The following is a 14297-nucleotide window of genomic DNA, read 5'->3' on the forward strand; positions in this document are numbered from 1 at the left end:
AAGCCATTGGGCAGAATTCTCTCACATGGGACTAAGTCTTGGGTTGGCAACAGGGTGTGCTTCCCGTGGAAGAGGCTGACTGGAAATCTTGCCATATACCCCAGCCCCAAACTTGTTAATTTAGCACCTAAGGGTTTAATGCTGTATTCTGTGATGGGATGAGCATGATGGCATGCGTCCTGTGTGCCACAGTTAAAAAGCATCCAACATCAGCAGGGCTTAATTCACTAACCAGCTTGTTCAGGCAGCAGAAGGCATTTATTGCATGTGTGCAAACCACTGTGGCTGCGCATGTGCAATAGCAACAGCAGAGGCCTGACGAGAGAGAGAGTTTTGTCAGGCCTCTGCTGCTGCAGCCAGCCTCAACCCAGCATGTCCCTTCACAATTGTAGGTGCCCATGGCTGATCACAAGCCCCACGCTGCCTGAAAATATTGCCCTTGCTGCCCAGACCTAGACCCCCCCATCCCCCATTGAATGCGTGCAGAGCAGCAACAGACACCACTCCCCCCCCCCCCAAAATCTACTCCTCTCTTGGCCTTCCCCACCCATGCACTCCAGCAGAGTGCAGAGCAGGATCCCTGCCCCTGCTCCCTACAGGTCTGGCCCCCTGGCATTGCCTTATGGGCAATGTCAAGGGCATTCGGCCTCTGACCTTTGGGTAAGCGTTCTCCAAGGTAGCCTTCACAACGCATGACAGCAGAGTTGCTGAGCAGAGACTGATAGTCAAGTTCTGTGCACATGAGGACGGTCTCAACAGGGATCTTGGGTTCATGTCGCACTATCTGTAACCCCCATGACTTGCCTGGGTTTGCAAAACCTCACTTACTGTACTGTCTGGAGACAATACACATCTCTTTAACCTGGGCTTAATGCTCTTTCCACTCACATTGTTGGCCTCTTTCAGACTTGAATAGCAGGTTAGTTGTAAAAACTCGCATTCTAATCTCTAATCTGTAATCTGTCTGTGCTGTTATATGCTCTGTCTGAGGCCAGAACTCTCCATTCCATTCACCTGACGAAGGGAGAAACCCCAAAAGCTAGTGAGTTTACTATCAAATAAATCGGTTGGACTTAACCTGGTGTTGTCAGATTCCTTACAATGTCAAGGTGCCAGACTGACACTACTCAAGGGGCAACCCCTCCCTTGCCCTTGGCCTCCTTGGGGGGCCTGAATGGCGTCCAGTTCTACCAGCGAGGCCAACACGACTGTTCCCTGTTCGTAGGGAGCTGGTGTTTTCCTCGCCGGGGAGAGCCTGTCCTGGCAAGGCCATAAAGGCAAGCAAGCCCAGATGATTGAGCGCTAGGCTCACTAAGCAGATGAAAGGAACATTTAAATTCAGCCTCTTCCTAGAAATGGGCAAGAGACTGACCAGACCGGTACTGGTAAGATCGGGTGTGATCTGTCGATGGGCGGGGTGAATCTGTAAACCAGCCACCCATCCATTGACTCTGTCTACACTTCCTGCTGCCTCGGAAAAGCAGCCAGCATAATTAAGGACCCCATGCACCCCAGACATTCTCTCTTTCACCACTTTCTGTTGGAAAAAAGATACAAATGTCTGAGGTCATGTACCAGCCAACCCAAGAACAGCTTCTTCCCTGTGCCATCAGACTTTTGAATGGACCTACCTTACATTAAGTTGATCTTTCTCTAAACCCTATCTTCTGCACCCTTTCATTTCCTTCTCTATGAATAGTATGCTTTGTACAGCATGGAAGAAACAATACTTTTCACTTTATACGAATACATGAGACAATAATCAGTGTGGCTGCTTATACCTGTCAGGAAAAAATTGAAGTTCAGTTTATTTTCTCTCAAGCTGTCTAAGAGTGGCCTGAGTGAGATCTTTTAAGATTATGAATGGATTTGATAGGTTAGATGTAAAAAGGTGCTTCCACTTTTGGAGATCAAGACTAGGAGCTTCATTATAAATATAAGATAATCGCTAATAAACCCAACAGGGAATTGAAGAGAAATCTCTTTACACAGAATGATTGGATTCTAGAACATGTGCAAGGTGAATATCATAGTTTGCACAAAAGGAAAGGCTGGTGAGTACATGGGTAAGAGGGGGGACAAATAGAACGATATATTGGAGTTAGACGAAGGATGGAAAGGTTGTCTGAAATGTAAATACCAATGTGGATGAAAGCAAAATACTGCAAATGCTGGAAAAACTCAGCAGGTCTGGCAGCATCTGTGGAGAGAGAAACAATTAGTGTTGCAAGTCCATCTGGATGAGTTGGGTTGAATGGCCCTTTTCTGTCCTGTATCATCTTGGTAATTCTATGTAATTCAAGACACCAGCTCAGCGAGTAGTTCCTTTAATACAGTCTAGTGTATGTCAGTACAGTCACTGTAAATTGATATTCACGCAAACCTGTCTGAGACAGCACAAACCAGTTTGTTTTCAGCACTGAACAAACAATGTGGAAGTTCCATCTGAAAGTCTATTTCAATGATAATCATCAGAAATTGGGTGAGTGTGACTGCCAGTAGAGATTGGCGATAAGGCAACCTTCCACGCCCAAGCTGCATTTGATGCAATTTGCAGGCATACTTTTAAATAGGCACAAAATGTGCCCACCTGCAATGCACAGGAGACATCTTACATATACAATTCAGAGTCTTAATGCCCTTATCTCAAACCCTATTTACATTTCTGAGGTGCAAATGAACAGATGGTAAGTGAACGTATAGTTCGCTCATTTGCTCAGGTGGTGAGTGACCACCAGCATTCCTTAAAGCAAAAACAGGAGATAGCTTTGGATAAAGGTCATACTTTTTATGGGGGTGTGGCTGTGAATTTTACAGGGTTCACAAGTGGAAATTAGTCCTCTTCCTTTGGCTGTTAACCACTTCTCAGTTGGCTTGCCTATGAAGCTGCTGCTTTTCCTGCCCACATGAAGAGCAGCCTATTGACACTCACTGGGTTCTTGATAGTTCACCCGAGATATATTGCTGATATCCAAACTAAAAATGGTTTGTGATTCTGGATACCATCTTTGGGCAGGCAACACAGGCACTTGGTCAACTTCATGTCCATTTTGGGCATTTCTTTAATTGAAAACCTTAAGTCAGCGAGCATGGGCATAATGTCTGATTTGATTTATTATTGTCACATGTATGAGTAAACAGTAAAAAATATTGTTTCCTGCATGCTATTGTTGATAATGCATACTGTACGTAGGGAGGAAAGATGAGAGTGCAGAATGTAGTGTTACAATTATAACTAGGGTGTAGAGAGATGCCAACTTAATGCTTAGGTCCATTAAATAGTCTGGCAGCAGGAAAGAAGCTGTTTTTGAATCAATGGTACGTGACCTCAGATTTTTGTATTTTTTTACTGACAGAAGAAGGCGGAAGAGAGTACATCCTGGGTGCATGGGATCCTTGATTATGCTGCCTGCTTTTCTGAGGCAGCGGGAAGTGTAGACAGTGTCAATGGATAGAAGGTTAGCTTGAGTGATGGACTGGGCTTCATTCATGACCCTTTGTAGTTTCTTGTGACCTTGGTCAAAACAGGAACCATTACCAAGCTGTGACACAACTAGAAAGAATGCTTTCTATGGTGCATCTGTAAAAGTTGGTGAGAGTGGTAGTGGACATATGAGAAAGTAGAGGCATTGGTGAGCTTTTTTAACGATAGCACCGGCATGGAGGGACCAGGACAGGTTGTTGGTGATCTGGCCATCTAAAAACTTGAAGCTCTCAACCATTTCTCTCGACCATTCCATCCCCATTGATGTAGACAGGGGCATGCCTTCCACTACGCTCCTGAAGGTGATGACAATCTCCTGTGTTTTTGTTTTGATATTGAGGAAGAGATTATTGTCATGCGTGAGACTTGATGGGAGTTAGGACAGTTGGCAGCAGAGTTTTGGGTAAGCTCAGCTTTACAGGAAGCTGATCGTGTGAGGCCAGCCACAAGTGAATTTGAATAATCAAATCAGGGAGCAAAGGCATAAATGAACTGCAGATGAGCTGAAGCAGGACAGAGTCCTGGCATGGGTATGTGGCCAGAAACTCTTTTCAGGGTTGATATTGATTGCGAACAGCCTGATCCACCCATAGCCAGGGAGAGGGGAAGAGGCAAGAGCTGCAGAATGGAGTTTGTAACGGGGACCAAAAACAATAGCACGGACTTTCCAACAATTAATTGGAGGAAATCCCTTTTGTTCAGGTACTGGGTGTCGGAAAAGCATGACAGCATAAAGTCAGTGGAAGGGTCAAATAAAATGGTGGTGAGATGGTGCTAAATATCACCATCAGGCACGTGGGAACTCTTGCTGTTTTTTCGGATGTCGTCACGACAAGGCAAGTAGATGAAAAATAGGAGGGGAGCCGAGAATATTGATGTTGGGCAGAAACTTATTCCTCCTATCTCAAAATATGATGAAACATCAACCTGTTACTTTGATTTCCAGACTCCAGTGAACCTACTACGGATTTCCATTGAGTTCTGATTTTGCTCCTGCAGCTGATACACTTGTATTTGTTAACATTGCCATTAATTCTGAAGGCTCTTTTTGAGTTGGCAGCCTGCCATTTTGAAGTAAAGTTTCATTCCAAGTGTGAAGTTGTTTGTTTTTCTTAGCCAGTAACAGTTGGAGTTTAATAAATGCACATCTGTTACAGTGCAAACTCAACAGTTTTAGGTGTGATTATTTTCCTGTTTTTTTTCTAACGTGTATGTAATTTAATGAACTGAAGGAAACAAAACGATGAGAAAATTATTACAGATTTCCATCAAATATGTAAGCATATTTATTGGCCAGATGTTTAAGTAATGTACAAATAATGTCAGTTAAAGGTTCTGATCTTTGGAATTAATCTTGTTAATTTTTTGGTTCAAAAACCACACTTATTCAGCATGGCGATTAGTCAGTGCTGTTTGCAGTACCTAGTATTGACTTGGTTAGTGATTAGTCTTTCAATGGTGCAAACCTCTACTGGTACTCCAATTGGTTCTGACCCCTTGATGATGTGGCACTGTACAGGTTAAATGGTTTTATAGCTGCAAATTCTATAGAACAGTTGACTTAGTTCATTATTATCTAACCTGTCCACATCTTCCTTTTGTAATGGTGGTGATAAGCATTGCTTTGCATTTATGATCTTGTAATGACTACAAGATTGAGGGGCATGGACAGAATGGATAGACCAGAAGCTTTTTCTCAGGATGGAAGAGTCAATTACTAGGGGGCATAGGTTTAAGATGAAGGGCAAGGAGATAGGGTCATAGGGTCATAGAGGTTTACAGCATGGAAACAGGCCCTTTGGCCCATCTTGTCTGTGTCACCCTTTTTTAACCCCCTAAGCTAATCCCAATTGCCCGCGTTTGGCCCATATCCCTCTACACCCATTGTACCTGTGTAACTATCTAAATGCTTTTTAAAAGATAAAATTGTACCTCCCTCTACTACTACTACCTCTGGCAGCTTGTTCCAGGCACTTGCCACCCTCTGTGTAGAAAAATTTTCCCTCTGGACACTTTTGTATCTCTCCCCCTCTCACCTTAAAGCTATGCCTGCTAGTTTTAGACTCCTCTACTTTTGGGAAAAGGTATTGACTATCTACCTTGTCTATGCCTCTCATTATTTTATAGACCTCTATAAGGTCACCCTTCAGCTTCCTATGCTCCAGAGAAAAAAAGTCCTAGTCTATTTAGCCTCTCCTTATAACTCAATCCATCAAATCGTAGTATCATCCTAGTAAATCTTTTCTGCACTCTTTCTAGTTTAATAATATCCTCTCTATAATAGAGTGATCAGAATTGCACACAGTATTCCAAGTGCGGCCTTACCAATGTCTTGAACAACTTCAGCAAGACATCCCAACTCCTGTATTCAATGTTCTGACTGATGAAACCAAGCATGCGGAATGCCTTCTTCACCACTCTGTCCACTTGTGATTCCATTTTCAAGGAGCTATGAACATGTACCCCTAGATCTCTTTGTTCTGTAACTCTCCCCAGTGCCCTACCATTAACTGTGTAAATCCTGTCCTGGTTCAATCTACCAAAATACATTACCTCGCATTTGTCTAAACTAAACTTAATCTGCCATTCGTCAGCCTACTGGCCCAATTGATCGAGATCCCGCTGCAATTGGAGATAACCTTCCTCACTGTCCACCATGTCACCAATCTTGGTGTCATCTGCAAACTTACTAACCATGCTCCCTATATTCTGCTCCAAGTCATTAATATAAATGACAAATAACAGTGGGTCCAGCACTGATCCTTGAGGCACACCACTGGTCATAGATCTCCAATTTGAAAAATAGCTCTCTACAACCATCCAACAGAAGCCAATTTTGTATCCATTTAGATACCTCACCCTGGATCCTGTGAGATTTAACCTCATGCAACAACCTACCAAGTGGTACTTTGTTAAAGGCCTTGCTAAAGTCCATTTAGACAACGCAAATGCACTGCCCTCATCTACCTTCTTGGTTATCCCTTCAAAAAACTCAATCATATTTGTGAGACATGATTTTCCACTCACAAAGCCATGCTGACTGTCCCTAATCGGTCCTTGCATATCTAAATGCCTGTTGAGCCTGTCTCTCAAAATACCTTCCAACAATTTACCCACCACAGATGTGAGGCTCACTGGTCTGTAGTTCCCAGGCTTTTCCCTGCAGCCCTTTTTAAACAAAGGCACAACATTTGCTCATCTTCAGGCACCTCACCCGTGATTATCGATGATTCAAATACCTTGACTAGGGGACCCGCAATTTCTTCCCTGGTGTCCCACAGCATCCTGGGATACACTTCATCAGGTCCCAGGGATTTATCTACCTTGATGCGCTTTGAGACTTCCAGCACCACCACCTCTGTAATATGTATGAGGCAAGTTATTTACACAGGGAGTGGTGGGTGTCTGGAACTCGCTGCTGGGGGAGACAGAGGAAGCAGATACGATAGTGACTTTTAAGGGGCATCTTGACAAATACATGAGTAGAATGGAAATACAGAGGTATGGTCCCCGGAAGGGTAGGAGGTTTTAGTTCAGTTGGGCAACATAGTCAGTACAGGCTTGGAGGACAAAGGGCCTGCTCTTGTGCTGTAATTTTCTTTGTTCTTTGACTGCAGAACTCTTGTTTATTATGTTGAATTCTGGACAGATCTCTGTTCTGCTTTATCTGAAGGGTCACATCCCCTGAATAGATAGACCCAAGTCGTTGAACTTGTTAGCAATAACAGCATGTATTTGTATAACATGCATGATGCAGTGAAATATTCCAAAGCACTTAATTGGACTCAGCCACATGAGATATTGGAGAAGGCTGGGAAAAGAGAGAGATTTTACAGAGCATCTTAAAGAAAGAAAGAGAGCTTAAGGAAAATAATTCCAGACCTTGGGGCTTATGCACCTGAAGGCATGCATCCATGTTGGAGCGATTTTAAAGTTGAGAATGGCTAAGAGGTAGTAATTGGAGGAGCACGGATATGTTGGAGGGGAGCTTGAGGTTACGTAGAGACAATAGTCTGTGTTGTTGCATCCTGATGCTATGCTCAAAGTCCTTGGCTCAGTAATCTTTCCATGTCTCTCTGTCCATGCCATTTTTTTCATTTACCCAGAATCCGTCAATTTTTCGAGGCATCCAGCATTTATATTTTCTCACTTACTCTTCCCTCTTTTTTTTTCTTGAAATCTTCCCTCCATAAAGCCTCCTACAAATTAATTTTGTTAAAATGTGTCCTGCCCAGTTTCTCCACCTTTTCTTCAATGTTGAACAAACTTCTGAGCATTTCAAAATTTGTTACTTTTTCTGTCCTTTCCCTTCTCCAAACCCATATTTCAAAGATATTTGGTAAGCTCCTCTTCTTTAAAGTCCCAAGTCTCTCACCCATACAAACCAATATTCCAAACCAAGGTCTTTACAAGTCATTTGCTAAGTTGTTTACATTTCTAGTTAGCAACCATCTTTTTTAACCAAATATGACCTTTGCCATTCCTATCCTTGTTCTTATTTCTTTGTGGTATTCTTCCACCTGAAGACATTGTGTTTCTGCAACTATTTTAGTACTTTTGCTTCTATGAATATATTATCCATTGGTGATTTTGAGATGTTTGGTTTGGTTTTGCTGATGTTCACTTCCATTCCAAAGTTCATATCAACTGTCACTTGGCTACATACTAGCTCTTCTAGCAAGCACAGAAGAAACAGAAGAAGATTGCATATCTTCTCCCCCCCCTTCCTTCCTTTCCTTCTGAGAGAAATGTGTTGCTTGGATGTCTGTGGCCATTATTAATGCTTGGTGGAGTTTCAAGTGATAATGGGTTTCAGTCCAATAGGTGTTCCATTCTCAGGATGAATAATTTTTCTACATTTGATGTGGTTTCTGGTTTGTTGAGATATGCTAGGATTACAAATATTACCAAGTTTTTTTTCACATGATTGAATGCATTTTCTTCCCTAGAGGATTTTAATAGATGGCGAGATGTTTATATTTTACAAAGGAATGTAACAAATTTTCCATGGAATCTGAAGATTGTGCTTAGTGCATAGTGTTTGTGGAAGATACATGGGGGCGTAGTGGTGGCATGGGCAATCTGAGGAGACATAGACTGGCATGATGGTGAGTTTTTTTATTGATTTGTGGGACGTGGGTGGCGCTGGCTGGCCAGTATTTATTGCCCATCTTAGTTGCCCTTGAACTAAGTAGTTCACTAGGCCATTTCAGAAGGCAGTTAAGTGTCAACCACGTTATTGTGGACCTAGAGTCACATGTAGGTCAGACCCAGGTAAGGACAGCAGATTTCCTTCCCTAAAAGACATGGTGAACCAGGTGGGTTTTTCTGACAATCAACATTGGCTTTATGTGTATTCAGTAGATTCTTAATTCCAGACTTTTTTCACTGATTATTTTTTTCATTCCATCTGCTGTGGTGTGATTCGAACCTGGGTCCCCAGAACATTAGCTGACTTTGGATTAATAGTCAAGCGATAATAACATTAGCCATTGCCTTGTGAGGGGGTGAGAAAGGTGAGGTTTAGAAAGCATTTAATGGCTATTGGCAGGTGGGGTATTATGTTGGAGAACTGTTTTTCTCTGCACCTACACTGTTCATACACTGCAGCAGGGCTTGCAAACTGCACTCTAAGTCTGACCTTCATGTGAAAAGACAAAAATGGCATATAAAGCTACATATGGGTTAGCCGTGCAACTTGCATACTGGAATAGTGTGCAAGTGGAGGTTTTTTTTTTGAATGCAGAGGCAGATTTGACCCTTGGTTTCCTCCAACTAGCTTTAAGAAGTCAAACAGACAAGGAACTCTGCAGACATAGATGACAAATTGTGTGATCCTTCTAGCTCACAATGTCAAGTGTTGATATTACAGCAGTTTTCTTTGTGGCACAGTGGTTAGCGCTACTGCCTCAGCGCCAGGGACCTGGGTTCCATTCCCGGCTTGAGCCACTGTGTGGAGTCTACATGTTCTCCCTGTGTCTGCGTGGGTTTCCTCTCACAGCTCAAAAGACGTGCTGGCTGGGTATATTGTGCTAAATTCTCCCCGTGTACGCAAACAGGCGCTGGAGTGTGGCGACTAGGGGATTTTCACAGTAACTTCATTGCAGTGTTAATGTAAGCCTACTTGTGACACTAATTAATAAACTTAACCTTAATTAACTTAAACTTCTGTTTTCGACTGAGTTTCAAGTCTCTTTGTTGTGCAAAAATGAGCAAATAGTAGCAAGTGAATCTGTGCATCGATGCTAGTTTGTGCAATCAATGGAACCTCTGTCAAAAGTATTTTACATCTTCAGTACTGCACTTGTAACTGATCAGTTATGTCCCATGGCAAGTAGTCCCGATCCTGTGTTGTTAAACCATGACAAAGCAATTTTCCTGGTAATGTCACCATATTGTGCACATATCCTGCAAACAACTGATTTTTGACTGTGGGTTTACTGTCTCTCAGGAGATTGCTTGGCTGCTGGGAGTGGGTTAGTGCCCAGCCGTCACGTGTTAGACAGACTTGATGGGCTAACTGGTCTTTTCCTGCCGGTCATTTTACTGTTTTATGCTAAACCTGTTGATTTTTAAAAATTAACATGCATCTGTTGACAAACTTGTTTGGAGTAATCTCATTTGCACTTGCATACATTGAGGTTGGGGCATGACAGATATAACTGTGCAACTAGCTTGTCACCTGCGGGAGCTTTGTGCAAGCTGGGCGATGGGTCCCTTAATCAAAAGCACTCTGCCTGATAGAGGGACTCCATAAAGGAAGGCGGATGCCCACTGAGTCATCCCATCTCATGTAATCACCATACTATTCCTATAGTGCAGAAGGAGACCATTCAGCCCATTAGGTCTGCGCTGACTCTCCAAAAGAGCATTGTACCCAAGCCGACCCCTGCCCTGTCCTTGTAACCTCATGCATATTTAGCATGGTCAATCCACTTAACCCGCACGTTTTTTGGACAGATGGAGGAAACCAAAGCACTCAGAGGAATCCCACACAGAATGTGCAAATTCCACATGGTCACCCAAGACTGGAATCGAACGCGAGTCCCTGGCACTGAGAGGCAGCAATGCTAACCACTGTACCAACATGCACGAAATCCTCCCCTGCCTTCCTGAAGAGTCTTTGTCTGGCTCTCCTGCCAGAAGGGCGAGACCCATTATGCCTCAACAGGATTCTGTCCATTGTCACCCATGCACTGTTCATTACCTGATTACCAATCACATTAGGGAAAAGGTTGTTGTTGCCATGTGAAATACAAATCCCAAACAAACATTATTCAAAAGTTTATGGGTAATATATTTAAGTACATAAATTTATTGACTAAAATCATATAATTTTTCTGTGAGTCTGAATGTTGTGTTTTGATGGAAGTATGCTATTAATGCAGTGAGACATCAGCACATTTTATACTGATTGCAAAGGCATGTCTATTTAAAATTTTGTTGGTTTTTAAATTGCTCTTTATCTTCTAGTTCACAGTCTGTATTTTTATGTAAGTGCCCTTTCTTTGTGCTAACTTCATAACTTTGTTGTGAACTGGAGAATCTACATTTTCTCTAGGTGTTCTCATCTTATTAAAATGTAATTTTATTAAATTGTGTGGTTAAGTTTCAGGGAAAACTACCTTTCTTCCGCCTGTGGCAACTCTTTGAGAGAACCATTTGTACATTTAAATTATTAAGCTTCATTTAATGCTTTTATTTCAAATAACATACTTTCATTGACTATTGTGCTGAATTCATAAAAATGCCATGGAATACAAAGGATGTAGTACTCTGGTTAAATCAATTTTGATTTTTAAGAATAATCTAGTTTGTTATTAAGAGTTGGTGTGAGTTAGTGATGTGCATTAATGATTTTATTTCTTTCTCTTCACAATTACAAAGTTCACTCCTCAGATGAAACTTCACAAAAAAATTTCTTGTATAACCCTCAGTTTTTTCATTCTTTCTGTCAATCGCAGACTTTGCAGTGCATGTTGACCTCTCTTCAGTCAGAGCTTGACATGCAAATGTTCTTGCTGAAAATTGAGTCATCTCAGAGAGTTAGTACCTTCCTTTCTTGTCCTTTTTCTTTCCGATTGACAGCTGTGGTGGTTTGCCTGCATCTCATTATGATACACAGTTTGAAGGTGACAAAACAGTTGCATTTTGGGGAGCTCTGCTTGCCTGATTGGGGTCTGTTGCCTAATAACAATTAATATAATCTCCACAGAGCTATATAGATATCTGACAATGAGTTTCCTTTTTTTTTGTGAAATAAATTGGAACACTTCAGTTTTAAAACTAGACCTGTAAAGTCAGAATGGTGCAGCCTTTTGGTATTCTGACCTACAAGGGACCGGAGGTTGAATTTGTGTCTGTGGTTTCTCAATCTCTAACTGTGGTGCCAGGTTGGCATTCCATGTGGGGGGCCAGGCAGCACGCTAAGTGGTGGAATGAAAGATTGGAAAGAATTGCCCAAGACCATTCTTCAGCATTGCCTGATGACTGTTGGCTAAAGTGCCAGAGGTCTGGTGCAGGTACAGCACCTATATATTTTTGATCAATGGACGACAATAGTATGGAAAGAAATAAAACCAAAAAATAGTTTTTAAAACCAAACTGGGCACTTTTTGTTTTGTTGGCGTACCTCTATGAATCACTTTAATGGTTCCAATTTATAATTCAATCTAAGAAGAATGTTCTGTGCTTGTTTTTTCTCAATCTTAACTAGTTTAGCATACTAACGTGGATGACGTGACTCACTGGCACTTGTGATCAGATTATTTGCAACTGCTGTCTTCTCTTGAGATGCATGTGAGCATTTGAGAGTGTGTGTTTGTTTCTCTGGGGATTTGGCTTGACAGCAGTTACTTTGAATGATTTTAAAATTTGTATTCAGTGTCAGCCATATCTACTCTTCCAAGAACATTTGGTTCTTTGATAATGGGCAGCTTAGTTGAATCATCATTCTGCCACTGTCAACTTGTCACTACAGGGGAAGTTTGCTATTAGAAGTTGCACTTAAAGTTTGAGCCACCATGGTCTTTATTTTGTGGTCACTTCCATTCTTTACAAGTTACTTCCTGGGCACAGGCAGTAATGGAAGATTCTTCATTATCGCTGATAGCGAAGGGGTAATTGACTTAACACTGACAACCCTTGCAGAAATGTTATTCCTATGTTGTTAAACTGTAAAGTGCTCATTTTGGGAGCAAAATGGTTATGTAATCAAAATATAATTGAGCTAATGATTTAAAATGCAACTTATCTACTTAAATGAGGAGAACAAGAAATAAACTGTGTGGAGATACTGAATAGCACATTTCGTTTCCACAGTTGCCAGTTCACATGTGGTTATATTTATTTACTGTATAACAGGGAATTCAAAATGTGAAACATATTATGCAATCCTTTGATGTAGTTCCTTTACATACTCTTAACCCTCACACAGAAGTACATGGAAGTTACAACTCAGAAACAGGACAATTCTTGTGGTCTTCATGCTAAAGCAAATAACCCTGAAAATATTTATTTTTAACCACCCCGCTCCCACAGCTATAGTTAGAGGTGGTTCTTATTGCAATCTTTTTTTGATTTTAGTCAGGCCACCTGTGGCAGTCGAAGTGTGCTGCGCTGAAAACAGCGCAATAGCTGTGGTCAGTGGCACTACATGCACACCATCTGTTAACCAGCTTTAAAATGGCGTTCAGAGATACCCAGATGCAGTTCACCTCTCCATTATTTTTTAGTGAATGGTCCAAATTACTTTGGGAAAAGAGGAAGGGAAGTAGACTTTGTGACCTGAGAAATATGGCTTGCAGTTATTATTTAATCTTAATGTTACTTTGCCTAGTCTTGGGAGTATTTGTGGCTTGTGTTGTCAATCCAAAATAATCAATCAATCAGTCTATGTTTGGCCATATGATCAATGTCTGAACATATTTTCAAATATGTACTGTAGTTCATCTCTCACTCAGGAGACCAATTCATTCTGTAAAATGTAATTGTAAAGTGGAAGGGAGTTTGGCTTTTAAGTTATGGTACTTCTGGGATTTACTGTGCAGGTTTTGGTTCATGGGCTGAACTCTGCCCTCCCCCCGCCAATGTTAATGGCTAACTGTTGTGAAAATGTATTCATTCAAAGGAAAGGAATTTAATGCTATCTGAATAAGAAATATGACAGCAGTAGTTGCTGTAACTTCTAACAGTGCATGGTGTTCAGCAGTTCTGCTTGACTTGTTTCCAGGTTTGTAATCAGCAGCATGGTTGCACAGAGGTTTTTAGTGGTCTGACTTGCTTGGCAGTTTTAAAAATCCACACTTTATCTTCTTGCAGAGCAGAAGCCCAAAGCATTTAAGAAGTTCCCAGTCTGGTCTCGGGGACCAGGCTGAGCACCTCTCCGTCGCATCAGCGGATTCCTTTGAAGCAATGGCAGAGCCAGAGGTGCCACATATCTTTAATAGAGGAACCCGTTTACGGGCAAGCCTCCCAGTTGTTCGATCAACCAACCAGACAAAGGACAGGTCTCTGGGTAAGTGACGGCATTTCAAGTACGTTGTACTCTTGTGTTTTACATTTTGATTTGCTATTCTGCCTGGGGTGAGGGATGGACGAAAAACCAGTTTTGGCAGCTGAAACTTTTGTTTTGCACGTTTTCAATGTTCCTTTGTTACCAAGTTTAAATCAACAGAAGTGCCATGTTACTAATTGTAAACAATTTGGGACAGTTCTTTTGTGTAATTTGGATTTTGAACCTTGTGACACTGAATATTAGTGCCAGAATTACAGTTTTCTTTACTGCAAAAATTGAAGCTCTATAATATCTATT

General features: G+C 41.7%; 1 protein-coding gene across 13 annotated transcripts in view; it reads left to right on the top strand.

Moving 5' to 3' along the window:
- The window catches only part of LOC145357750 (sickle tail protein homolog), a 567669-nt gene that overhangs the window by 364079 nt on the left and 189293 nt on the right, over nt 1-14297 (top strand). For 9 of the 13 annotated variants that reach the window (XM_080211333.1, XM_080211229.1, XM_080211237.1 and 6 more), the window contains one exon: nt 13805-14000. In XM_080211333.1, the coding sequence (XP_080067459.1) occupies nt 13805-14000 (196 nt within the window). Of the gene's footprint in view, nt 1-11448; nt 11530-11583; nt 11617-13804; nt 14001-14297 lie in introns of those variants that run through there. The other 4 variants (XM_080211212.1, XM_080211221.1, XM_080211318.1 and 1 more) reach the window with 2 other exon arrangements.

This window comes from Carcharhinus amblyrhynchos, chromosome 2, assembly GCF_965287045.1.
Source record: "Carcharhinus amblyrhynchos chromosome 2, sCarAmb.v2.hapA, whole genome shotgun sequence".
Classification (NCBI taxonomy): Eukaryota; Metazoa; Chordata; class Chondrichthyes; order Carcharhiniformes; family Carcharhinidae; genus Carcharhinus; species Carcharhinus amblyrhynchos.